Raw genomic sequence first — 25,713 nt, 5'->3', positions numbered from 1 at the left:
GGCACGAACCCGTATCCCCTGCATGGGCAGGCGGACTCTCAACCACTGCGCCACCAGGGAAGCCCTTAACTACTTTTTAAATAAATAAGAGAAAACTTGGGAAATACATGTTTAACAATGTGTCCAGCATTAGGTGATTGAGTTCAGTTGTTTTGTTTTACTGAAAATTAAGGGCTTAGACATGCACACATAAAAATTTGGGAGACAAAAATTACCTACCATGTTTGTTGATTTTGAACACATTTCTTAAAATTTGTATATAAATATAATTAAACTCCTTTGATTTGATTTGAAAGGGTAGCCAGTTGAAATCAGGAAAGATGGAAAGTCACTTGCTGAACTTCAACAAAACCCTTGCATGATTGGTGGGAATGACAACTTAGTGTCATGATTTGTTAAGTTCTGCCAATGAACTTCATGCATCTGGAGCCACATAATTGTGTGGAAACTTCTTCAGTGCTTCAGACCAAGTATTTAGATTAAACTTAGAATCATACCTTTGGGTCATTTTATCACAGTGTTTCAAAAATTATAAATTCTGGGCTTCCCTGGTGGCGCAGTGGTTGAGAGTCCGCCTGCCGATGCAGGGGACATGGGTTCGTGCCCCAGTCCGGGAGGATCCCACATGCTGCGCAGCGGCTGGGCCCGTGAGCTATGGCCACTGAGCCTGCGTGTCCGGAGCTTGTGCTCCACAACGGGAGAGGCCACAACAGTGAGAGGTCCACATACCGCAAAAAATATATATATACATATTTGAAGAGTACTGTAGTAATAGATTATATTGTCATGTATTTTATCTTTTTTCCTGAAAACTGAGTTTCCAGATCTTCTGATTAAACAGAAAAGAAAGTTTGTAACTGAAGGGTGACTGAAATCACAAAAACAACATTATTACTATTACTCAGCTCATGAATATTATGCACAAAACTGTACCTATTGAGAAATGTTATGAGGTAGGTATGTGAGAGATGCTTCCACCTCATCAGTTGTTCATGTAATTTCAACATTAAATACTAAAATACAAGACAAAACAAAAAATATACCTACCAAGTAAGAAGGTACTGAAAATAAGAAGATGATTTACCTTCATGGGGTAGCTAATAAGATCTCTTCTCCCTCAAGATGAAAAATATGTGACAATTATAGACATTCTATGTGTAATGTCTTACCCTTCGTATGACCTCACCTATTAACCGGTTTAATGATGGTTACTTTGTTAGAATTTACCTAAATAATCTATATCTCACTTCAATTCTTATCGATTATGAATATTATTGAGGTTTGAGGATTCTAGGCTATTCTAGAATTCAAAGATAGTGTTGTCAAGAGACCTTCAAGATGGCAGAGGAGTAAGACATGGAGATCACCTTCCTCCTCACAAATACATCAAAAATCAAAGTGTTCATGTGGAACAACTCCTACAGCACACCTACTGAACGCTGGCAGAAGACCTCAGACCTCCCAAAATGCAAGAAACTCCCCATGTACCTGGGTAGGGCAAAAGGAGAAAGAAAAAACAGAGAGAAAAGAATAGGGATGGAACCTGCACCTCTGGTAGGGAACTGTGAAGGAGAAAATGTTTCCACACACTAGGAAGCCCCTTCACTGGTCGAAAAGGGGGGAAGCTTCGGAGCTACAGAGAAGAGTGCAGCAACAGGGATGCAGAGGGCAAAGCGGACAGATTCCCGCACAGAGGATTGGTGTCAACCAGCACTCACCAGTCTGAGAGGCTTGTCTGCTCACCCACCGGGGTGGGTGAGAGCTGAGAGCTGAGGCTCAAGCTTCGGAGTTCAGATCCCAGGGAGAGGAGAGGAGTTGGATGCGTGAACATAGCCTGAAGGGGGCAAGTGTGGAACACTTGCATCTGTGGAACACTGGAATAGAAAACAAATCATCCCAAAATTGAGGCGGTGGATTTTGGGAGCACCTGTGGACTTGGAGTTTGCTGCGTGAGACTGACTACTTTGATTTTTATCTTTATCTTAGTATAGTTTCTAGCACTTGTTATCATTGGTGGATTTATTGGTTTGGTTGCTCTCTTCTTTATTTTTAAATTACTTTAATAATTTTTTTATTTTAATAACTTTATTATTTTATTTTATTTATTTTTTCTTTCTTTCTTTTTTTTCTCCCTTATCTTCTAAGCCCCATGGCTGACACAGTCTTGGTGCTTCAGCTGGGTGTCAGGCATGAGCCTCTGAGGTGGGAGAGCCAAGCTCAGTACACTGAACCACCAGAGATCTCCCAGCCCCATATAATATCAACCGGTGAGAGTTCTCCCAGATATCTCTGCCTCAAAGCTAAGACCCAGCTTCACTCAACGACCACCAAGCTCCAGCGCTGGACACCCCATGCCAAACAACTAGCAAGACAGGAACACAACTCCACCCATTAGGAGACAGGCTGCCTAAAATCATAATAAGTTCACAGATAACCAAAAACACACCACCGGACGAGGTCCTGACCACCAGAAAACAAGATCCAGCCTCATCCACCAGAACACAGGCACCAGTCCCCTCCACCAGGAAGCCTACAAAACCAACTAAACCAACATTACCCACTGGGGGCAGACACCAAAAACAACAGGGACTACGAACATGCAGGGTGCGAAAAGGAGACCACAAACACAGTAAGTTAAGTAAGATGGGAAGACAGAGAAATATGCAGCAGATGAAGGAGCAAAGTAAAAACCAACCTAAACAAATGAATGAAGAGGAAATGAAAAAGAATTCAGAATAATGATAGTAAAGATGATCCAAAATCTTGGAAATAGAATGGAGAAAATAAAAGAAATGTTTAACAAGGACCTAGAAGAACTAAAGAGCAAACAAACAATGATGAACAACACAAAAAATGAAATTAAAAATTCTCTGGAAGGAATCAATAGTAGAATAACTGAGGCAGAATAATGGATAAGTGACCCAGAAGATAAAATAGTGGAAATAATTACGGCAGAGAAGAATAAAGTAAAAAGAGTGAAAAGAATCGAGGATAGACTCAGAGACCTCTGGGACAACATCAAATGCACCAACATTCAAATTATAAGGGTCCCAAAAAGAAGAAGAGAAAAAGAAAGGGACTGAGAAAATATCTTAAGAAATTAGAGTTGAAAACTTCTCTAATACAGGAAAGGAAATAGTCAAGTTCAAGAAGTGCAGAGAGTCCCATACAGGCTAAATCCAAGGAGAAACACACCGAGACACATATTAATCAACCTTTCAAACATTAAATACAAAGACAAAATATTAAAAGCAGCAAGGGAAAAGCAACAAATACCATACAAGGGAATCCCCATAAGGTTAACAGCTGATCTTTCAGCAGAAACTCTGCAAGACAGAAAGGAGTGGCAGGACATATTTAAAGCGATGAAAGGGAAGAACTTACAACCAAGATTACTCTCCCCAGCAAGGATCTCATTCAGTTTTGACGGACAAATTAAAACATTTACAGAGAAGCAAAAGGTAAGAGAATTCAGCACAACCAAACCAGCTTTACAACAAATGCTGAAGGAACTTCTCTGGGCAGGAAACACAAGAGAAGGAAAAGACCTACAATAACAAACCCAAAACAATTAAGAAAATGGTAATAGGAACATACATATCGATGATTACCTTAAATGTAAATGGATTAAATGTTCCAACCAAAAGACACAGACTGGCTGAATGGATACAAAAATAAGACCCATATATATGCTGTCTACAAGACACGCACTTCAGACCTAGGGATACATACAAACTGAAAGTGAGGGGATGGAAAAAGATATTCCATGCAAATGGAAATCAAAAAAAAGCTGGAGCAGCAATTCTCACATTAGACAAAATAGACTTTAAAATAAAGACTATTACAAGAGACAAAGAAGGACACTACATAATGATCAAGGGATTGATCCAAGAAGAAGATATAACAATTGTAAATATTTATGCACCCAACATAGAAGCACCTCAATACATAAGGCAAATGCTAACAGTCATAAAAGGGGAAAATGACAGTAACACAATCATAGTAGGGGACTTTAACACCCCACATTCACCAATAGACATATCATCCAAAATGAAAATAAATAAGGAAACACAAGCTTTAAATGATACATTAAACAAGATGGACTTAATTGACATTTAGAGGACATTCCATCCAAAAGCAACAGAATACACTTTTTCTCAAGTGCTCATGGAACATTCTCCAGGATAGATCATATCTTGGGTCACAAACCAAGCCTTGGTAAATTTAAGAAAATTGAAATCGTATCAAGTATCTTTTCCGACCACAACGCTATGAGACTAGATATCAATTACAGGAAAAAAACTGTAAAATATACAAACACATGGAGGCTAAACAATACACTACTAAATAACCAAGAGATCACTAAAGAAATCAAACAGGAAATCAAAAAATACCTAGAAACAAATGACAATGAAAACACAATGGCCCAAAACCTATGGGATGCAGCAAAAGCAGTTCTAAGAGGGAAGTTTATAGCAATACAATCCTACCTCGAGAAACAAGAAAAATCTCAAAAAAAACAACCTAAACTTACACCTAAAGCAAGTAGAGAAAGAAGAACAAAATAACCCCAAAGTTAGCAGAAGGGAAGAAATCATAAACATCAGATCAGAAATAAATGAAAAAGAAATGAAAACAATAGCAAAGATCAATAAAACAAAAAGCTGGTTCTTTGAGAAGATAAACCAAATTGGTAAACCATTAGCCAGACTCATCAAGAAAAAAAGAGAGAAGACTCAAATCAACAGAATTAGAAATGAAAAAGGAGAAGTAACAACTGACACTGCAGAAATACAAAGGATCATGAGAGATTAATACAAGCAACTATATGTCAATAAAATGGACAACCTGGAAGAAATCAACAAATTCTTAGAAAAGCACAACCATCCAAGACTGAACTAGGAAGAAATAGAAAATATAAACAAATCACAAGCACTGAATTTGAAACTGTATTAAAAATCTTCCAGCAAACAAAAGCCCAGGAATGGATGGCTTCACAGGTGAATTCTATCAAACATTTAAAGAAGAGCTAACACCTAACCTTCTCAAACTCTTCCAAAATATAGCAGAAGGAGGAACACTACCAAACTCATTCTACGAGGCCACCATCACCCAGATACCAAAACCAGACAAGGATTTCACAGAAAAATAAAACTCCAGGCTAATATCTCTGATGAACATAGATGCAAAAATCCTCCACAAAATACTAGCATACAGAATCCAACAGCACATTAAAAGAGACATACACCATGATCAAGTGGGGTGTATCCCAGGAATGCAAGGATTCTTCAATATACACAAATCAATCAATGTGATATGCCACATGAACAAATTAAAGGATATAAACCATATAATCTCAATGGATACAGAAAAATCTTTTGACAAAATTCAACACCTATTTATGATAAAAGCTCCCCAGAATGTAGGCATAGAGGGAACCTCTATGCACATGCACATATGGTTACCTTATCTTTGAGAAAAAAGGCAAGAATATATAATGGAGAAAAGACAGTCTCTTCAATGAGTGGTGCTTGGAAAACTGGACAGCTACATGTAAAATAATAAAATTAGAACACTTCCTAACAGCATACCCAAAAATAAACTCAAAACGGATTAAAGACCTAAATGTAAGGCCAGACTCTACTAAACTCTTTGAGGAAAACATAGGCAGAACACTCTTTGACATAAATCACAGCAAGGTCCTTTTTGACCCACCTCCTAGAGAAACGGAAATAAAAACAAAAATAAACAAATAAGACCTAGTGAAACTTAAAAGCTTTTGCACAGCAAAGGAACCCATAAAGAAGATGAAAAGACAACCCTCAGAATGGGAAAAAATATTTGCAAATGAAGCAGATAAGAAAGGATTAATATCCAAAATATACAAGCAGCTCATGCATCTCAATATGAAAAAAACAAGCCAATCCAAAAATGGGCCGAAGACCTAAATAGATATTTCTCCAAAGAAGATATATAGATTGCCAACAAACACATGAAAAGATGCTCAACATCATTAATCATTAGAGAAATGCAAATCAAAACTACAATGAGGGGGTTTCCATGATGGCGCAGTGGTTGAGAGTCCACCTGCCGATGCAAGGGACACGGGTTTGTGCCCCGGTCCAGGAAGATCCCACATGCCGCGGAGCAACTAGGCCGGTGAGCCACGACTACTGAGCCTGCACGTCTGGAGCCTGTGCTCCGCAACAAGAGAGGCCGCGATAGTGAGAGGCCCGCACACCGTGTTGAAGAGTGGCCCGCGCTTGCCACAACTAGAGAAAGCCCTTGCACAGAAACAAAGACCCAACACAGCAAAAATAAATAACTAAATTAGTAAACTCCTACCCCCAACATCTTCTTAAAAAAAAAAACCAAAAACAACTACATTGAGGTATCACCTCACACCAGTCAGAATGGCCATCATCGAAAACTCTACACACAATAAACACCGGAGAAGATGTGGAGAAAAGGGAACCCTCTTGCACTGTTGGTGGGAATGTAAATTGATACAGTCACTATGGAGAACAGTATGGAGGTTCCTTAAAAAGCTAAAAATAGAGCTACCTTATGACCCAGCAATCCCACTATGGGCATATACTCTGAGAAAACCATAATTCAAAAAGAGTCATGTACCACAATGTTCATTGCAGCACTACTTACAATAGCCAGGACACGGAAGCAACCTAAGTGTCCATCAACAGATGAATGGATAAAGAAGATGTGGCACATATGTATAGTAGAATATTACTCAGCCATAAAAAGAAATGGAATTGAGTTATCTGTAGTGAGGTGGATGGACCCAGAGTCTGTTACACAGAGTGAAGTAAGTAAGAAAGAGAAAAACAATTACCGTATGCTAACACATATACATGGAATCTAAAAAAAAAAAAAAAAATGGTTCAGAAGAACCTAGGGGCAGGACAGGAATAAAGACGCAGATGTAGAGAATGGACTTGAGGACATGGGGAGGGGGAAGGGTCAGCTGGGACGAAGTGAGAGAGTGGCATGGACATATATACACTACCAAATGTAAAACAGGTAGCTAGTGGGAAGCAGCTGCATAACACAGGGAGATCAGCTCCGTGTTTGTGACACCTAGAGGGGTGAGATAAGGAGGGTGGGATGGAGATGCAAGAGGGAGGAGATATGGGGATATAGTATATGTATAGCTGATTCACAGAAGAAACTAACACAACACTGTAAAGCAATTATACTCCGATAAAGACATTAAAAAAAAATCCCACAAAGATAGTATTGTCACCCTCATTCAGGAGGGAAATATAAAATAGTTCTTTTTTCTTTGTTTACTTGATTTTTTGTCCATTGTAATAAAAGGGTCAATAATACAGGTTACAAAATCAAAGAAGTATGAAAGCAAATTCATCCAACCCATTAAAGAAGAATCAATAATAAGTTTGAAGGGAGTGAAAAAGCCCAAAGGTTACATGTAAAGCTCACTGAAGGCAGATGCATAGCCTCTGGAAGTTGCAGTAGTCAACTGTGTACAGAACAATTTTTTAAACACACTTTGGACTGTTTTCCTTTTACAGATGAAGAAATTGAGAGGAAGAAAGTTTAAAAGATTCGTTCAAGTTCTCATAGCAAGCTAACTTTTCCCTGTCCCCTATCTACTACACTTTCCACTCTCCTATTGGCTTCCTCTTCAGGCATCTGCTCACTGATTTTCTACCAAGTATTTGATAAGTTCTAATTAAAGAGACTACAAAATTTTCACCCACTCTATGAAATACGGATTCTTATCCATAGGTCTCTTCTTTTATCCTTGTATATGGATATCAACCAATTAATCAACTTGCTTTCTTTATGTTGCTTATTACCTTAGTCCTCACTAAATTACATCAATATTTTCCACATAACAAAAATGTCATAATTAAATTATATTTTTAACATTTTGGTCCAGTGCAGCCCATGCTGATGCAATACCAAATCATGAATTAAAATATAATTACAAGAAACATCTAAATTTTAGCAATTCCTTCAGTTTTAGGTCAGTTCCTTTTACTTCTGCTAAAGTCAAGTAATATTAAAGATAAATCAGTTTATTAAACTCCCTCCTACAATATACCACATTAATAAACACATTAAAACCTATCCTTCTACATAGTTAACTAAAATACTCACCAAATGATTGCATTCTATAATTCTAGATCATAGAATTTTGAGTGACTTTTTGCTCTCTTCTTAACACTTACTAGTACTTCTTGAATTTTTTAAAAAGGAAATTATTTTGAAAAACTAACAGCCTCATAACTCTTAAAAATATTTGAGACCTCTAGAAAGAAAAAAAGTTATTTTGCATCACAACTGGTTGGTCTGATATCAGCCTAAAGAATGGATACTGAAAAAATAAATGCAGTGTAATAGAGATTGCATAAACTTTACAGTCTCAAGAAGAATTGATTTCAAATCCTGGCTTAATGTAATATTCAACATGCTACTTAATTTCCCCAACTTCACCTTTTCATGTTCACCCCCACCTTGGTCCAACCTCACAGTACAAGCCAACAGAATCCACTCGCCATTATGAAAGCTCAGTACATCTCACCCTGCATCTTGGCAGAACTGTTCCAGTCACAGAATCACTCACTACTAGTTTACTGTGAAGCTAAACCTTATACCTCAAGAGGACCATCCTTGCTGGCATTGAGCAATGATTCAGGGGGAAAGTTAAAGTTAGGTCAGGAAATACCAACTGATGCTAAAAATAACTTATGTTGCTTAGGCATTAATCAGAAACAATAAGGAAAAGACTGGCCTTTACTTCGTTTCCTCTTTCTCATCAAGCTCTCCATTGCTGCTCATTTTAATCTGGTTTTACCCATTTAAGAACAGTTGTTGCAGGATCACACACTGTAAATTGTATCAGTGGACTCACCTAGCGTTGGGTTGGCTCATGCGCCCACCTTTTTGGGAACAGCCACCAAATCACGTAACGTGGGCTCTCACTGAGCAAAACATCTGCTATGTTTAGAATGGCTTCTAGCGAAGATGCATCCTGTCCATTATCATCTTTGTGTAACAGATGAAGAAACAGGCACTGCATCAGAAGGTTATTAACCTGCCTAAATCGCTCCCATGTGTTCTGAGATGGAACTGAACTAAACTGAACTCTCTATTCCTCATTAACATAGTCAACTCCCCATTAACAACCATGTTGCAAGGTTGGGCAGAAAGAGGAAACAGAGAAAGAACGGTAATTACAGAGAGGTTGTCTTTTCCTTTCTTTCTACAGATTACTAAAACATTCGAAGAGTCAAATTTAAGAAGCCAGTTCATCAGAGCTCATGTTGTCGGACTGAGGTGAGTGGAAATACAACAAAAAATATCTATAAGCATAGATACAACTTGGTGCATTTGATTTTGTTCACAGCATAGATAATGAATGAGACATTCACACAATGTGTTGCAATATTATGAAAATAGTATCATGGAAAGTTTAAAAACCAATGCCAAAAAACAAAACATGTCATACGATCTACTTACTAATGTAAATAACCATATTACTTCAGTTCTTGGTGGGAAAAGGAGGAAAGGGTAGAGAGAGAGTTGGGTGAAGGTACAGCAACAGGGTTATTCTATTATATAACTCCAGGGGATACTATTCACAATGCAGTCTATGTAGCAAACAATGCCTTGTGGAGATGTGCAGTGTTGTGGTCCTGGGCACGATTGGAACACTAAACCAACACCAAAAATGGCTTTTTGGGTTTTGTCTGCCTGGAATGCTATAATATAAAGGATGCTGTGGCCAAACACAGATGTGTCTGCTATGAATTAATAATAGGCGAAGTAGGGCTTCCCTGGTGGCGCAGTGGTTGAGAGTCCGCCTGCCGATGCAGGGGACGCACCGGTCCGGGAAGATCCCACATGCCGCGGAGCGGCTAGGCCCGTGAGCCATGGCCGCTGACCCCGCGCGTCCGCAGCCTGTACTCCGCAATGGGAGAGACCACAACAGTGAGAGGCCCGCATACCGCAAAAAAATAAATAAGTAAATAAATAATAGGCGAAGTAGCAGCACACAAGCTAGTTATTTGCCATTCTTACCTTAGTTGAATATGGACTTATCCTTGTGATGTGATGTGATATTCCTACCAACTAAAAGAGCCACCCTTACTGACCCTAACATAAATATCTCAAATGTCCATATTGCTCAATCCTTCAACTAATATACAAAAGCTCTTCAGAGGGAGAGAAATTATACTATTTCTTTCTCAAATACTAATACCACAAGAAAATTATTTTTTCTTATTCTCGGAAGAGTCACCTAGTTAAGTACCCAGGAGCATAGAGCTCTGGTCAGTTAAGTTTTGCTGAGGAGTTCAAGAAGAATCCATAGGAAGAGCATTTTCCAAAATGCATTTCAGTCAGTTCAGTGCACATTTACCTTAGTACTTTCTTGAGAAATTCTCTGTACCAGCCACGAGCTTGCAATACTTGTAGGACTGAATCTGCATGTTTTTCTCCTTTTGTTCACTTCCCACTTACTTCTCATTTCACTGCAGTCTGGCTTCTGACCTCACCACAAAATAGTAATTGCTCTTGCCAAGTTCAGCAATGACATCTGAATCACAAACTCCAAAGAAATTATATCAGTCCTCTTCTTGGACCTCTCAACAGTATTTAACACTGTTGAGTTGTCAATCCTTTTTGAAATAGTACCATCCCTTGGTTTCTATGACCCTATACACCCCTGATTTTCCTTTTATCTCTTAAGTTATTCCTTCTCAATTTTCTTTGTTAGTTCTTATTCCTTCTCTTCCTCAAGTGTTGTCAGACTGTGCTGTAAGCCTCTCATCTTCTCAGTTCACGCTGAAGCTCCTTTTAGGGGCTTCATTGCCCCTATATGCTAATTATTATTAAAGTTGTATCTCTGGGCTAGTCCTCTCTTCTCATCTCGAGATGTGAATATACACAGCCGTCTACTTAACATCATATGGCTATCTTGGACAGCTCAACTTTAATAAGTCCAGACCAGAACCTATCATTTCTCCCCCACCAAATATGTTACTCTTCTAGTATTGCCTACCTCTATCAATGGTGTCACCTTCAACCCAGATGCTCAAGAAAGAAATATGAGTTATCTCTAAATTCCTATCTCTCCCTCAACCCACACATCCATCCATCTAACCTTCACAATTCTATTTCTTAATTATGTTTAAGATCCATAACTTCAAACACACTGCCCTCAATCATCTCTCTCCTTGTCTATGAACAGCCTTCTAATGAGTCTCCTTTCCTGCAGTCTTGCTCCACTCCACATTCTACATAGCAACCAGAAAGATTTCTTGAAATGAAATGCTAAACATAGTATTTGCTTAAAGTTCTTCTAACTGCTATTCCTTACCCTTATGATATGTCAAATATCATATATAAACATGTATATGTGCATCAGATATATGTATTCTTGATATATATATATGTCTCCTTTTATATACATATATATATATATATATATATATATATATATATATATATATATATATATATATATATATATAAAACAAAGTTTACTAAACCTTCCTATATAGGGTTTTCTCCTACCATCTCTATTTCTGGGGTAGTCTTTTACTACTCTCTACTTTGTTATTTACTCACAAGTCCCACTAGGCTGTTTTCAGTTCTCCACTCTAACCTCAAGATCTTCTTATATAAACTATTCCCTCTGTCTGAAATACACATCCACACACACACCACTTTTTCCCCTTCCCCTTCTGTTTTAAAATATACTGCATCAATAGAAGATTTGAGGTACAGTAAGGCCAACAAATCAGGAGATGATGACTTTTGAAAAGAGAGTTTGTTACTCACAGTTCCCACAAGGAAGGTAGGTACATGACTCTTATAGAGTTGTTATGAAGATCAAATAAATGAAGTATAAAACACAGTCCTGTTTGAGTACCTATTTACATGTTTATCATTCACTAAAGATACCTCTTCTTTGAATTGCATATTCATCTTTTCTGGTTTTTTTCTATGATTTGTCTTTTTCTTATTGATTTGTAGGAGTTCTGTGTCTATAGGAGGTACCAAACAATTGTTACTTTCAGTTGCAAATATATTCTCCCTATCTATAGCATTATCTTAACACTTTGTATATGCATCTTTTGTTGTAGAAAATCAGTTGCAAAAGGTCTTACTTAAGAAATCCTTTATCATCTTGTATATAAAGAAAATCTCCCATATTGACTATAAATTTAAAATTTTTGCTGTTCCTATTCAAGTGCTTTGTTTGTGTGTGACATGAGGAAGATTTTTAATTTTTTACATAAGTTATTTTCCTTCAGATTTGTGATACCACTTCTATAGTATATTGTTTACATACGTCTATGAGTCTGTTTCTGGATTCCTATTAGACTTAATTATAGGAATTCTGTTCCTTCCAATCAAGCTTAGTAATTATGTCATTCAAATAAAACCTAGCACTATGGATTTGCCTATTTCTCCTTGTTCAATATATTTTGAGCACATATTATCAAGCACCTATATGTTTAGAATTATTATATCTGCCTCATGAACTATTTCTTTTAGCAAGGTATTAATCCTTTTTATCACTAATTAATGTCTTTCAATCTTAAAATCTCTTATATCTGATACTATTATGCTACACTGACTTTCTTATGGTTCTTTTTACAACATACCTTATCTTCATTTTCAACATTCATATATCCTTACAGGTTAGATTTTTCTCCTAAAACAAGAAGACAGCTAGATTACATTTTCAAATGCATTCTGACCATCTTTGCCTTTAACTAGAGAGTTTAGTCAGTTTCAATTTATTGTGATGATAGTTACATTTGGATTTATTTCCTCCATATTATCTTATGTTCTTCATCCTGGTTTTTCTAATGCTTTTTTCTACTATCTTGCCTTCTCTTGTATGACTGTATTTTCTTCAGTTTTTTTTCGTTTACTAATTTACAAGTTCTACATTCCATTTATCTTATTTTAGTGATTATTCTTAAAAAATTCTTACAAACAAGGAGAGTTGGTTTAATCCACTACCCTTCTTCCAAATAATACAGGAAACTTGGAACTGTTATTCACGTATTACTGATGTTTTAGTTCAACCTTATGTGTAACACCTGCAAATAAATCACTGTAATTATACTGTCAATATCATTTTATTAATTTTTTTAAGTAAACATCTTATTTTGGAATAATTTTAACTTTACAGAAAGACAGTACAGAACGTTTCTACATACACTTCACCTAGCTTCCCCTAATGTTAACATCTTACATAACTATGGCACATCTGTCAAAACTAAGAGATTAACATTGGTACATTATTAGACTCTGATTTACTTCGTTTTCACCAGTTCTTCCACTAATGTCCTTTTTTTCCATTTCAGGATCCAACCAAATATACCACATTACATTTAGGGTGTTTTTTTTTTTTTTAACATCTTTATTGCAGTGTAATTGCTTTACAATGGTGTGTTAGTTTCTGCTGCATAACAAAGCGAATCAGCTATAGGTATATATATATATCCCCATATCTCCTCCCTCTTGAGTCTCCCTCCCACCCTCCCTATCCCACCTCTGTAGCTGGTCACAAAGCACAAAGTTGATCTCCCTGAGTCATGCAGCTGCTTCCCACTAGCTATCTATTTTACATTTGGTAGTGTATATAGGTCAATGTTACTCTCTCACTTCGTCCCAGCTTACTCTTCCCCCTCCCCGTGTCCTCAAGTCCATTCTCTATGTCTCTGTCTTTATTCCTGTCCTGCCCCTAGGTTCTTCAGAACCTTTGTTGTTTTTTGTTTTTTTTTTTTAGATTCCATATATATGTGTTAGCATACGGTATTTGTTTTCCTCTTTCTGACTTACTTCACTCTGCATGACAGACTGGGTCCATCCACCTCACTATAAATAACCCAATTTTGTTTCTTTTTATGGCTGAGTAATATTCCATTGTACATATGTGCCACATCTTCTTTATCCATTCATCTGTCGATAGACACTTAGGTTGCTTCCATGTCCTGGCTATTGTAAGTAGTGCTGCAATGAACACTGTGGTACATGACACTTTTTGAATTATGGTTTTCTCAGGGTATATGCCCAGTAGTGGGATTACTGGGTCACATGGTAGTTCTATTTTTACTTTTTTAAGGAACTTCCATACTGTGCTCCACAGAGGCTGTATCAATTTACATTACCACCAACAGAGAAAGAGTGTTCCCTTTTCTCCACACCCTCTCCACCATTTATTGTTTATAAACTTTTTTATGATGCCATTCTGACCAGTGTGAGGTGATACCTCATTGTAGTTTTGATTTGCATTTCTCTAATGATTAGTGATGCTGAACATCTTTTCATGTCTTTGTTGGTAATCTATATATCTTCTTTGGAGAAATTTCTATTTAGGTCTTCTGCCCATTTTTGGATTGGGTTGTCATTTTTTGACATTGAGCTGCATGAGCTGCTTGCATATTTTGGAGATTAATCCTTTGTCAGTTGCTTCATTTTCAAATATCTTCTCCCATTCTGAAGGTTGTCTTTTCATCTCCTTTATGGTTTCCTTTGCTGTGCAAAAGGTTTGAAGTTTCATTAGGTCCCATTTGTTTATTTTTGTTTTTATTTCCATTTCTCTAGCAGTGGGGTCAAAAAGGATCTTGCTATGATTTATGACAAAGAGTGCTCTGCCTATGTTTTCCTCTAAGAGTTTAATAGAGTCTGGCCTTACATTTAGGTCTTTAATCCATTTTGAGTTTATTTTTGTATACGGTGTTAGGAAGTGTTCTAATTTCATTTCTTTATGTGTAGCTGTCCAGTTTTCCCAGCACCACTTATTGAAGAGGCTGTCTTTTCTCCATTGCATATTTTTGCCTCCTTTATCAAAAATAAGGTGACCATATGTGCATGGGTTTATCTCTGGGCTTTCTATCCTGCTCCACTGATCTATATTTCTGTTTTTGTTCCAGTACCATACTGTAGCATTGTATGATTGATTACTGTAGCTTTGTAGTATAGTATGAAGTCCAGGAGCCTCATTCTTCCAGCTCTGTTTTTCTCTCTCAAGATTGCTTTGGCTATTCGGGGTCTTTTGTTTTTCCATACAAATTGTGAAATTTTTTGTTGTAGTTCTGTGAAGAATGCCATTGGTAGTTTGATAGGGATTGTATTGAATCTGTAGATTGTTTTCGGTAGTATAGTCATTTTCACAATGTTGATTCTTCCAATCCAATAACATGGTATATCTCTCCATCTGTTTGTATCATCCTTCTTTCATTAGTGTCTTACAGTTTTCTGCACACAGATATTTTGTCTCCTTGGGTAGGTTTATTCCTAGGTATTTTATTCTTTTTGTTGCAATGGTAAATGGGAGTGTTTCCTTAATTTCTCTTTCAGATATTTCACCATTAGTGTATAGGAATGCAAGAGATTTCTGTGCATTACTTTTGTATCCTGCTACTCTACCAAATTCATTGATTAGCTCTAGTAGTTTTCTGGTAGCATCTTTAGGATTCTCTATGTATAGTATCATGTCATCTGCAAACAGTGACAATTTTACTTCTTCTTTTCCGGTTTGGATTCCTTTTCTTTTTCTTCTATGATTGCTGTGGCTAAAACTTCCAAAACTATGTTGAATAATAGTGGTGAGATTGGGCAACCTTGTGTTGCTCCTGATCTCAGAGGAAATGGTTTCAGTTTTTCACCATTGAGAACGGTGTTGATGTGGGTTTGTCCTATATGGCCTTTATTATGTTGAGGTAAGTTCCCTCTATGCCTACTTTCTGGAGAGTTTTTATCATAAATAGGTGTTGAATTTTGCCAAAAGCTTTATCTGCATATATTGAGATTATCATATGGTTTATATACTTCAATTTGTTAATATGGTGTATCACATTGATTTGCATATATTGAAGAATCCTTGCATCCCGGGGATAAACCCCACTTCATCATGGTGTATGATCCATTTAATGTGCTGTTGGATTCTGTTTGCTAGTATTTTGTTGAGGATTTTTGCATACAATGTTCATCAGAGATACTGACCTGGAATTTTCTTTTTTTGTGACATCTTTGTCTGGTTTTGGTATCAGGGTGATGATGCCTCGTAGAATGAGTTTGGGAGTGTTCTCCCTCTGCTATAGTTTGAAGAGTTTGAGAAGGATAGGTGTTAGCTCTTCTCTAAATGTTTGATAGAATTTGCCTGTGAAGCCATCCGGTACTGGGCTTTTGTTTCTTGGAAGATTGTTAATCACAGTTTCAATTTCAGTGCTTGTGATTGGTCTGTTTATATTTTCTATTTCTACCTGGCTCAGTCTTGGAACGTTGTGCTTTTCTAAGAATTTGCCCATTTCTTCCTGGTTGTCCATTTTATTGGCATAGAGTTGCTTGTAGTAATCTCTCATGATCCTTTGTATTTCTGCAGTGTCAGTTGTTACTTCTCCTTTTTCATTTCTAATTCTGTTGATTTGAGTCTTCTCCCTTTTTTTCTTGATGAGTCTAGCTAATGGCTTAACAATATTCTTTTTCTTCTCAAAGAACCAGCTTTTTGTTTTACTGATCTTTGCTACCGTTTCCTTCATTTCTTTTTCATTTTTTTCTGATTTGATATTTATGATTTCTTTCCTTCTGCTAACTTTGGGGGGTTTTTGTTCTCTAATTGCTTTAGGTATAACTTTAGGTTGTTTATTTGAGATGTTTGTTTCTTGAGGTACAATTGTATTGCTATAAACTTCTACCTTTGAACTACTTTGCTGCATCCCATAGGTTTGGGGCAGTCGTGTTTTCATTGTCATTTGTTTCTAGGTATTTTTTGATTTCCTCTTTGATTTCTTAGTGATCTCTAGGTTATTTAGTAGTGTATTGTTTAGCCTCCATGTGTTTGCATTTTTTTAACAGTTTTTTTCCTGTAATTGATATCTAGTCTCATAGCGTTGTGGTCGGAAAAGATACTTGATACAATTTCACTTTTCTTAAATTTACCAAGGCTTGATTTGTGACCCAAGATATGATCTATCCTGGAGAATGTTCCAAGAGCACTTGAGAAAAATGTGTATTCTGTTGTTTTTGGATGGAATGTCCTCTAAATGTGAATTAAGTCCATCTTGTTTAATGGATCATTTAAAGCTTGTTTTATTTATTTTCTTTTTGGATGATCTTTACATTGGTGAAAGTGGGGTGTTAAAGTCCCCATTATGATTGTGTTACTATTGATTTCCCCTTTTATGGCTGTTAGCATTTACCTTATGTATTGAGGTGCTTCTATGTTGGGCGCATAAATATTTACAATTGTTATATCTTCTTCTTGGATCGATCCCTTGATCATTATGTAGTGTTCTTTTTTGTCTCTTGTAATAGTCTTTATTTTAAAGTCTATTTTGTCTGATATAAGAATTGCTACTCCAGTTTTCTTCTCATTTCCATTTGCATGTAATATCTTTTTCCATCCCCTCACACTCAGTCTGTATGTGTCCGTAGGTTAAGTGGGTCTCTTGTAGACAGCATATATACAGGTCTTGTTTTTGTATCCATTCAGCCAGTCTATGTCTTTTGGTTGGAGCATTTAATCCATTTGCATTTAAGGTAATTATTGATATGTATGTTCCTATTACCATTTTCTTAATTGTTTTGGGTGTGTTTTTGTAGGTCTTTTCCTTCTCTTGTGTTTCCTGCCCAGAGAAGTTCCTTCAGCATTTGTTGTAAAGCTGGTTTGGTGGTGCTGAATTCTCTTACCTTTTGCTTGTCTGTAAATGTTTTAATTTCTCTGTCAAATCTGAATGAGATCCTTGCTGGGTAGAGTAATCTTGGTTGTAGGTTTTTCCCCTTCATCACTTTAAATATGTCCTGCTACTCCCTTTGGGCTTGCAGAGTTTCTGCTGAAAGATCAGCTGTTAACCTTAGGGGGATTCCCTTGTATGTTATTTGTTGCTTTTCCCTTGCTGCCCTTAATATTTTTTCTTTGTATTTAATTTTTGAAAGTTTGATTAATATGTTTCAGAGTGTTTCTCCTTGGATTTATCCTGTATGGGACTCTCTGCAGTTCCTGGACTTGATTGACTATTTCCTTTCCCATGTTAGGGAAGTTTTTGTCTATAATCCCTTCAAATATTTTCTCAGACCCTTTCTTTTTCTCTTCTTCTTCTGAGACCCCTATAATTTGAATGTTAGTGTGTTTAATATTGTCCCAGAGGTCTCTGAGACTGGCCTTAATTCTTTTTATTCTTTTTTTTTTTTATTTTGCTCTGCAGCAGTTATTTCCACTCTTTTATCTTCTGGGTCACTTACCCATTCTTCTGCTTCAGTTATTGTGCTATTGATTCCTTGTAGAGTATTTTTAATTTCAGTAATTGTGTTGTTAATCACTGCTTGTTTGCCCCTTAGTTCTTCTAGATCCTTATTAAATGTTTCTTGTATTTTCTCCATTCTGTTTCCAAGATTTTGAATCATCTTTACTATCGTTACTCTGAATTCTTTTTCAGGTAGACTGCCTATTTCATAATCTTTTATTTGTTCTATAGGTTTTTACCTTGTTCCTTCATCTGTAACATATTTTTTGTCATTTCTTTTTGTTGTTGTTGTTTTTTTGATGGGTGGTGCTGTTTTCCTGTTTTTCTAGTTGTTTGGCCTCAGACCTCCAGCACTGGAGTTTGCAGACAGTTGGATATAGCTGGGGTTGGTGCTAAGATGAGGAACTCTGGGAGATCTCACTCCGATTAATATTCCCTGTGGTCTGAGGTTCTCTGTTAGTCCAGCGGTTTGGACTCAGAGCTACCACCACAGGAGTCTGGGCCTGACCTCTGGCCTGGGAACCAAGTTCCCACAAGCTTTGTGGCACAGTAGAAAAAAAAAAAAAAGCGAGAAAAAAGAAAAAAGGAGCAGTACAATATCAAAGAATAAAAAACAAAATAAAATCAGAAAGATAAAAAATATATTAGGAAAAATAAAACTATAATGGGAACAACTGCAACAAGGTAAAATAAGACCACAACAGAAAAAAGGAAACAAAAAGTGGGCGGGGGAAGTAAGCCAGACGGAGAGAACAATAACAAAGCTTAAAGAATAAGATAAAGTTTGAAAAATAAAATATTTGTTAGGAACAATAAAAATATAAAAGAATCAACAACAATGAATCAACAAGGTAAATCAGAACCCCAATCTAAAAGAGGAAAAAAGAAGAAAAAAAAAAGCCTTGGCTATGGGGGTGGAGTTTAGGTGGGGTGGAACTTAGGCAGGGGCGGCATTCGGTGTGGGGCAGGACCTAGGCGGGTGGGGGGTGACGTTTTTGCGTGGGGCGGGACCTAGGCTCAGGACCCACGTAGCTGGAAAAAGTCCTGGGGGCGGGGCCTAGGCAGGGCAGAATTCAAGCATGGGGGGCACAGGGGGTCTCTGCTTAGGACCTCTGTGGAAGGGGAGAAGCAGCACGTGGAAAGGAGGGTCTCCAGAGTGTGGGGTTCCAGAGTTTAGAGGTAGGCCCCTGGGTGAGGGTGTGTGGGTAGGGTTTAGGCCCAGTGCGTCGGAGGGGGTCTCAGAGGGGGTCTCCCAGTGTAGAGGTGAGGCCCTGGATGGGGGTGTAGGAGCAGGGCTTGGTCTCTGCGCAGCAGGAGGGAGGCTCCGAGGGCAGAGGATTAGGCCGGGGAGCCCAACAGGCTCCCCAGCTGCTCAGCTGACAGGGGAAGCACTGGCTGTGTTCCCTTCTGTTCCTTCACACCACTCCCCAACCATCTCCCTCAGGGTCTCCCCCATTGCCACTGGACCCCTAACCATGGGTGGATCCTGCTGGATGTAGGAACTCCTCCCCTCCCCCAGCCACCCCTCAGGGGTTCCAGTCCCATAGGTCTGGCCTTTACTTTTGCTCCCCCTTCCCTCCCTCCCACTCCCTCAGGACCACATGGCTAAAGGGGGCCTCCGTGGGCAGAGGATCAGGCTTGGGATCTCAGCAGGTTCCTGGGGGCCCAAGTGGGCATGGGAAACCTGGCCATGCTCCCTTTTGATCCTCTGCCCTCCCAATCGTTCCCCAATTTCCCCCTTTTCCCCTCCCCCAGCCGCCCTTCAGGGGCACCAGTCCCGTCCTGCCTCCACTTCTCCTCCCCCTTCACTCCCCCCAGGCCCCACGTCCTACCCAGTGCCTGGGGGTTCCTACCGTCCCCTTAGGTGTCCACAGTACCCCACCAGTGCCTGGTAGGTGCCCCAGTTGTACGAGACGCAAATTCCACGTCCTCCTAGTATGCCATCTTGACTCCGCCCCCATCAACGTCTTTTTAGATTACCAGTTTACCATTTTCTTTGTTTCCTATGTATTCCTGTACCTAACAACCAACCTTCTTCTGGGTTCAATTTCCTTCTTACTGAAGTACTTCCTTCATAAATTCTTTAACAAGAGTACATGAACAATAAACTATACTTTTATTTAGTTTTGTTTTTGTTGTGTTGCATGAAAGGTCCTTATTTTAGCCTCATTCTTGAATAATACTTTAGTGTGGATATAAAATTCCAAGTTGATAGCAATTTTCTCTCAGCATTTTGAAAATACAATTATATACTGCCTTTTATCACTGCTATTAAGAAATTGTCCTTCACTCAAAACTTTCTTTGGTAGCTAGTTTTTTCTCTACTGTTTGAAAATCTTCCATTTGCCTTTGGAGTTCAGAGTTTCATTATGATGTATCTGTGTGTTTGTGTTGTTTTATTGAGTATGCTTCAGACTCATCTCGATCTGAGGCTTAATGTCTATTAATTCCGGATAATTCTCATTATCTCTTGTAATACTGCTGCTCCTTTATTTTTCTGTGCTCTTCTTTAACATTTCACTAAGTAAACTTTGAGATGTCTCCTGTCTCTTAGCCTATATTTGATCTTTTTCATACCTTTATCTATGTTACATTCTGTGTGATTTCATCTCTTTCAGTTAACCAGTTTCTCTTCAACTTTGTCTACTATTCTGTGTAACTCATCCATCAAGTTTTCATTTCAATTAAAAAGTATGTTTGACTATGTTTACCTGTCTGTTTTGAAAAAGTACTATACTTTTCTCATATTTATAATTCCCCTTTAATGTCATTTGTCATTTCAAATTTACTTACCTGAATATCTGTTAATTTTATTATGTGGACTTTTTGAGGATGCTCTTCTTATTCTGATTCTAGCTCATGATGTATTGTTTACCATTGAGGTTGTATGCTTATCTTTAATCTCACTTTGTAATTGGGATGCTATGCAGTCTGGATTTAATATACATACCTCCAAAGCATTTGCTTCTATCAGATACTCTAGGAGGATTGGCATCACATGGACCATTTTTTGGTTAATTTCTTAGATTAAAGTGTCTGGGACCATGCAGGTGGTATTAATGTAAATCCAAAACTTTCATGAAGTCAGGTTCATAATTATGAATTCTCAGGAGAACCTTTTTTCCATCCAGACCTGGACCTCTGAGACAACTAAACTTTTTTTTCTTTTATGATGTGAGTTCTTCTTCTTTCTAAACTATGCTTTCACTGAATGCCTAGTTCTTTGAGAAACCTAGCCTTATTCTGGAACCTCATGTCCGTCTCCCTATTTTTTACTAGCCCATGACCTCATCTCCAGTATCTATTAATGCTGAAACACAAAACAATTGCAATTCTAATGCTTACCATGTAATATTCATATTCTTTTATTTTTAGTCTTCTAAGATTTCCCTTATTTTCATAGGAGCCCAACTTTGCATTTCAAATAGAATTTATTATATTTTCGCTAGCATTTCTGGTTGTTTTATATGAAAAGCTTCTTTAAATTATTTAGGTTTTCACGTTGCTAGAAATGTAAGATGTAATTATTTATTCAGTGTCTGCTTCTTCATCTAAACTGCCCTATTCATGAGAATGGCAACTGTGAATCTTGGTCATAGCTAATTTCTGAAACTAAGAATAACGCCCAGCACAAAAAAGGTGCTTATTTAGTATTTATCTAGTAAATATTAAATTAATATCTGGGGTGAATATTATGGCAAAATTAGCAATTGAGATGAGAGGAGGCAGCCTAGAATATGAGAGCATCAAAACCAAATGTGCCTAATGCACATTCATTTTCAGAAAAGGAGAGCGCCAATATTAGGTGGAGGAAGTGATTTACATGGTAATTTACATGGAAGGAAATGGATATTATATCGATTTTAGAGAATTATAACCTTTAGCCAAATTATCAAGGTTCTTGTGAGAAATATCAACAGTTAATCGAAACAGAGATAAAAATCTTAACGTATGACTACAGAAGTTAAAATGTGCTTTTGTAGCCAGATAAGGGGGTGTAGGTACTAGAAAATTAACTTGAGCCTATAAGTCACATAAACTTGGAAGTTCATCTCTTTATAAGTTTGTTTAATGAGATGAGTGGGGTTTTTTGAAGATTTGTGAAGTCTAACCATAGCTAATACTTACAGCATACTTACTGTATGCTATGTACTCTTCCCAAAAGTCTTACATATGTTAATTCATATAATCTTCATAATAACCCATTTTAATGTGAGCATACAGGTACAGAAAGATTAAGAAACAAAAAACTTACCTAAAGTCCAACAGTAAATAGCAGAGCTGGTGTTCAAACTCTGCCATTCTGACTTTAAAACAAGCTATCCTGAATGGTGGGTACAGTGTACTATGCACTGAAATCTAGTGTTTGTGGGGTAGCAATGTGATATATCATTACATACAGAAACACTGTTATGTGAATCTGTTCTAATGTTAAATTTCTTAAGTAATGTTTTTAATGCTTAATCAAGAAGAGTATATAAAAAGAACGACAGAAAATTATCATAATTATACATTTTAAAAAATATCTTTATGGTTTTTCAGGCAAAGTGGTAGTAATGTGATAGGAGATACTGTCATGAAATTTAAATTCGCCAGGAATAGCAATGAACCATCAGTGAAAAGGAAAATTCAGTCTGTTTTACAGCAAATGCCGAATAACCCTGGAAACTTGACAATGAACGCAATTGACTTAAAACGCAAGTATCATTTTTTTAGCCATTTCATTTCAATATATCTCTCTACCAGTTCTAATTCATGTTTCAATTTAATGAGAGACTGACTTTTTCCCTTGGAATTAAACTTTATGAAAACAATGTATTATGACGCTAACTATAATATATAGCTCTCCAATATAAAATATTCTAAAGTTTTAAAGAATCATTTAGCATTCATTTAGTAAGTTTTATTTGCTAAAAATTCTTTATTATTTTTCCCTCTCCACCCTCCTTATAAGGGATGTTGCTGTCAGATGTTCAATTTGTAGGTATGTTATAAGAATGGTAAATAGCTGTTCGAGGTCAGAGAACAATTTAATTAAGGATCTATCTCCCTGAGAACAGAGCATGCAATTGGAAGGTGTCTGGTAAATACTCGTAGAATAAAGAAGGAAATTAGAAGATTTAACAATATCCCTACCTCCTCTCTGAAAATCCTCTCTACTTCTGCCTAGAATGGAATCTACTTCCATTGTTTTTCATCCCTATTGCTATCACTCTGGTCTAAGCCAACATCATTTCTTACTTGAACTACAGCACTAGCCTCCAAGCTACTCTGCTTCTATACTTTCTTGGCCCTTTCCAATGTATTGTACACATACTGATCAAGGAAATATTTTAAAATATAAATACAATCTTACTTAAAAGCTCCCATGGCTTCCCACAAAACAAAACAAAAATAAAAACAAAACATAAACACCACATGTAAGAAGAATACCATATTTCCTGGCTTACCCAGGACAGTCCTGGGTTCATGCCAATTGTCCAAGAACCATTATTAATATTAGCCTTTACGTTTTCTGGTTTGGACAATAAATGATATGGTGATCTCATCTAAAGCACTGTATGATCTGGTTCATACTTACCCCTCTAGCCATTTATTATACCATTCTCTTCCTCATGCACCACAATCTGGCCACACCTTCACTTTCTCTGTTTGCAAAAATTCTCTCCCTCTTGCCTCAGGGCCTTTGCATACATTATTCCAGTTTCTTATAACACAGGTTAGATCACCCCCTTGCATCTGTCAAGTATCATCTGAATCATTTCTTTCTAATGTAAGTCTTTTCTAACTTCCAGTACTAAATTATTTACCTCTGTCATACACACCTTCATTTTCCTTCACAGCGTTTATCACAATTGAAACTATAATATTATTTCTGTGTCTTCATGCTACTCTGTAAGTTTTCTAAAAAGGACCAGTCTGCCTTGTTCATCCTACTGTCCTTCTACTACCCAGTGTCTAGCACATAATAAGTACTCCATTAATATTTTTGCATGACTTTAAAAAAAAAGGAATTACTTAATATATGCATAGAATTTAAGGACACTCCTTCAACTCTGTCATGTACTGCTAGCTTAAGAAACCATGATTCCCCTCATAATAAGCTCACAATTAAGGGATTTTGGTGGCTCCCACATTGGACTGGTAGTTAATCAGCAAATACCTGTTATAGTTTTACTAGTTGTTAAAATATTGAAATTCTTTCCTATCTGTTGGTAAATAACCACTGCACCAGGCCTACAAAGGTGCCTCCCCAACCCCTCCAAATTCTCCCATCCCTCTCCTCCCCTTGCAACTACAGCATTAATGCTTAGCACAGCAAGGACTTCCAAGACACTGATCCAGCTCCATGGGTGGCTGTGTCCTTCCTGACTAGCTGATGCTCATGCATTACAGTTTGTTAATCCTCACAACAACCACGTGTTATAGATTCTTCTATTGTCCCCACTCAGAAAAGATAGATAATTGCCCAGGGCATACAGGCAGCATGTAGGGGAGCCAGTATTGAAATAAAGTCTTTCTTGCTCAAAGAATGAAAAGGAATGGTCAGCTCTTTTTATTTCCTTTCTCCAAAAGGATGTTTTGCCTCCTCTAACACTTACAAAGCAGGTGTGATACCCAAGCCCTGTGAAACTTCTGGCAGCAAAAAAGTTTGTTTAAGTTGACTTTAGAGAACATGAACACCTGTCTGAGAGGTTTAGATTTATCTTATAGGAAATAAGAAGCTGATTTCTCATTAAAAGATTTCAAGCAGAGAAGAATATACTCTGATATGATCTACATTTTTAGAAATGTCAGTCTGGTAAAGTAGAGGTGGATGCATTAAAAAGGGAAAAAGTGGAGGCAGGGAATAGGTGTCAAATGATGAAAGTATGAACTAAAGTAGTAGCCAAAGGGAGGGGGAAGATGGTGCTAATGCAAAGGATCGTTAGAGGGTAGAAGGTACAAAATCTGGAAAGCAATAAGATGTAGGAAATGATGAGAAAGGAGGAGTCAGAGACCATTTCAGATTTCTAGCTATTGGTGGAAGTGGTGTCATTTACTAAAGGAGGAAATATACGTAGCAAATTTGGAGTAAAATTTGGTGACATTGAGTTTGAGATGGCTGTAGCACATGCAGAGAAAACTGTTCTATAAGTAGACATTAAACTGGAATATACAAACTGTCACGATCTGGCACCAACATATTTTCCTTTCTGTGCTCTCCCACCACTTCCCTACATGCAACACCTGTATTAGCTCTACTGACTTTATTGCTCCACAAACATCTTACACCTCCATGCATTTGTGCCCACTATATCTCTCATCTGGAATGCCTTTTCACCTCTTGCCTGCCTGAAAAACTCCTTTTAGGTATTCAAAATACAACTCAAATGTTATTTTCATCATGATAACATCTGTGAACCAGAATCACTAGTAACTCTCTCCTTTATCCTCTCTACTTCACACTTAAATTTAT

General features: G+C 37.4%; 1 protein-coding gene across 1 annotated transcript in view; it reads left to right on the top strand.

Annotated features, from left to right (window-relative positions):
• Positions 1-25,713, top strand: part of LOC307186058 (transmembrane protease serine 11D-like) — a gene marked incomplete at its 5' end in the record, with an annotated part of 47,597 nt that overhangs the window by 10,321 nt on the left and 11,563 nt on the right. The window contains 2 exons of the mRNA XM_079920724.1: positions 9,254-9,321; positions 22,797-22,951. Coding sequence (XP_079776850.1) covers positions 9,254-9,321; positions 22,797-22,951 — 223 coding nt within the window. The remainder of the gene's footprint in view (positions 1-9,253; positions 9,322-22,796; positions 22,952-25,713) is intronic.

The sequence above is a fragment of the Stenella coeruleoalba genome, assembly GCF_951394435.1.
Source record: "Stenella coeruleoalba genome assembly, chromosome: 4".
Classification (NCBI taxonomy): domain Eukaryota; kingdom Metazoa; phylum Chordata; class Mammalia; order Artiodactyla; family Delphinidae; genus Stenella; species Stenella coeruleoalba.
Note: the sequence above shows the minus strand (reverse complement) of the source record. Positions and strands in the feature narration are given on the sequence as shown.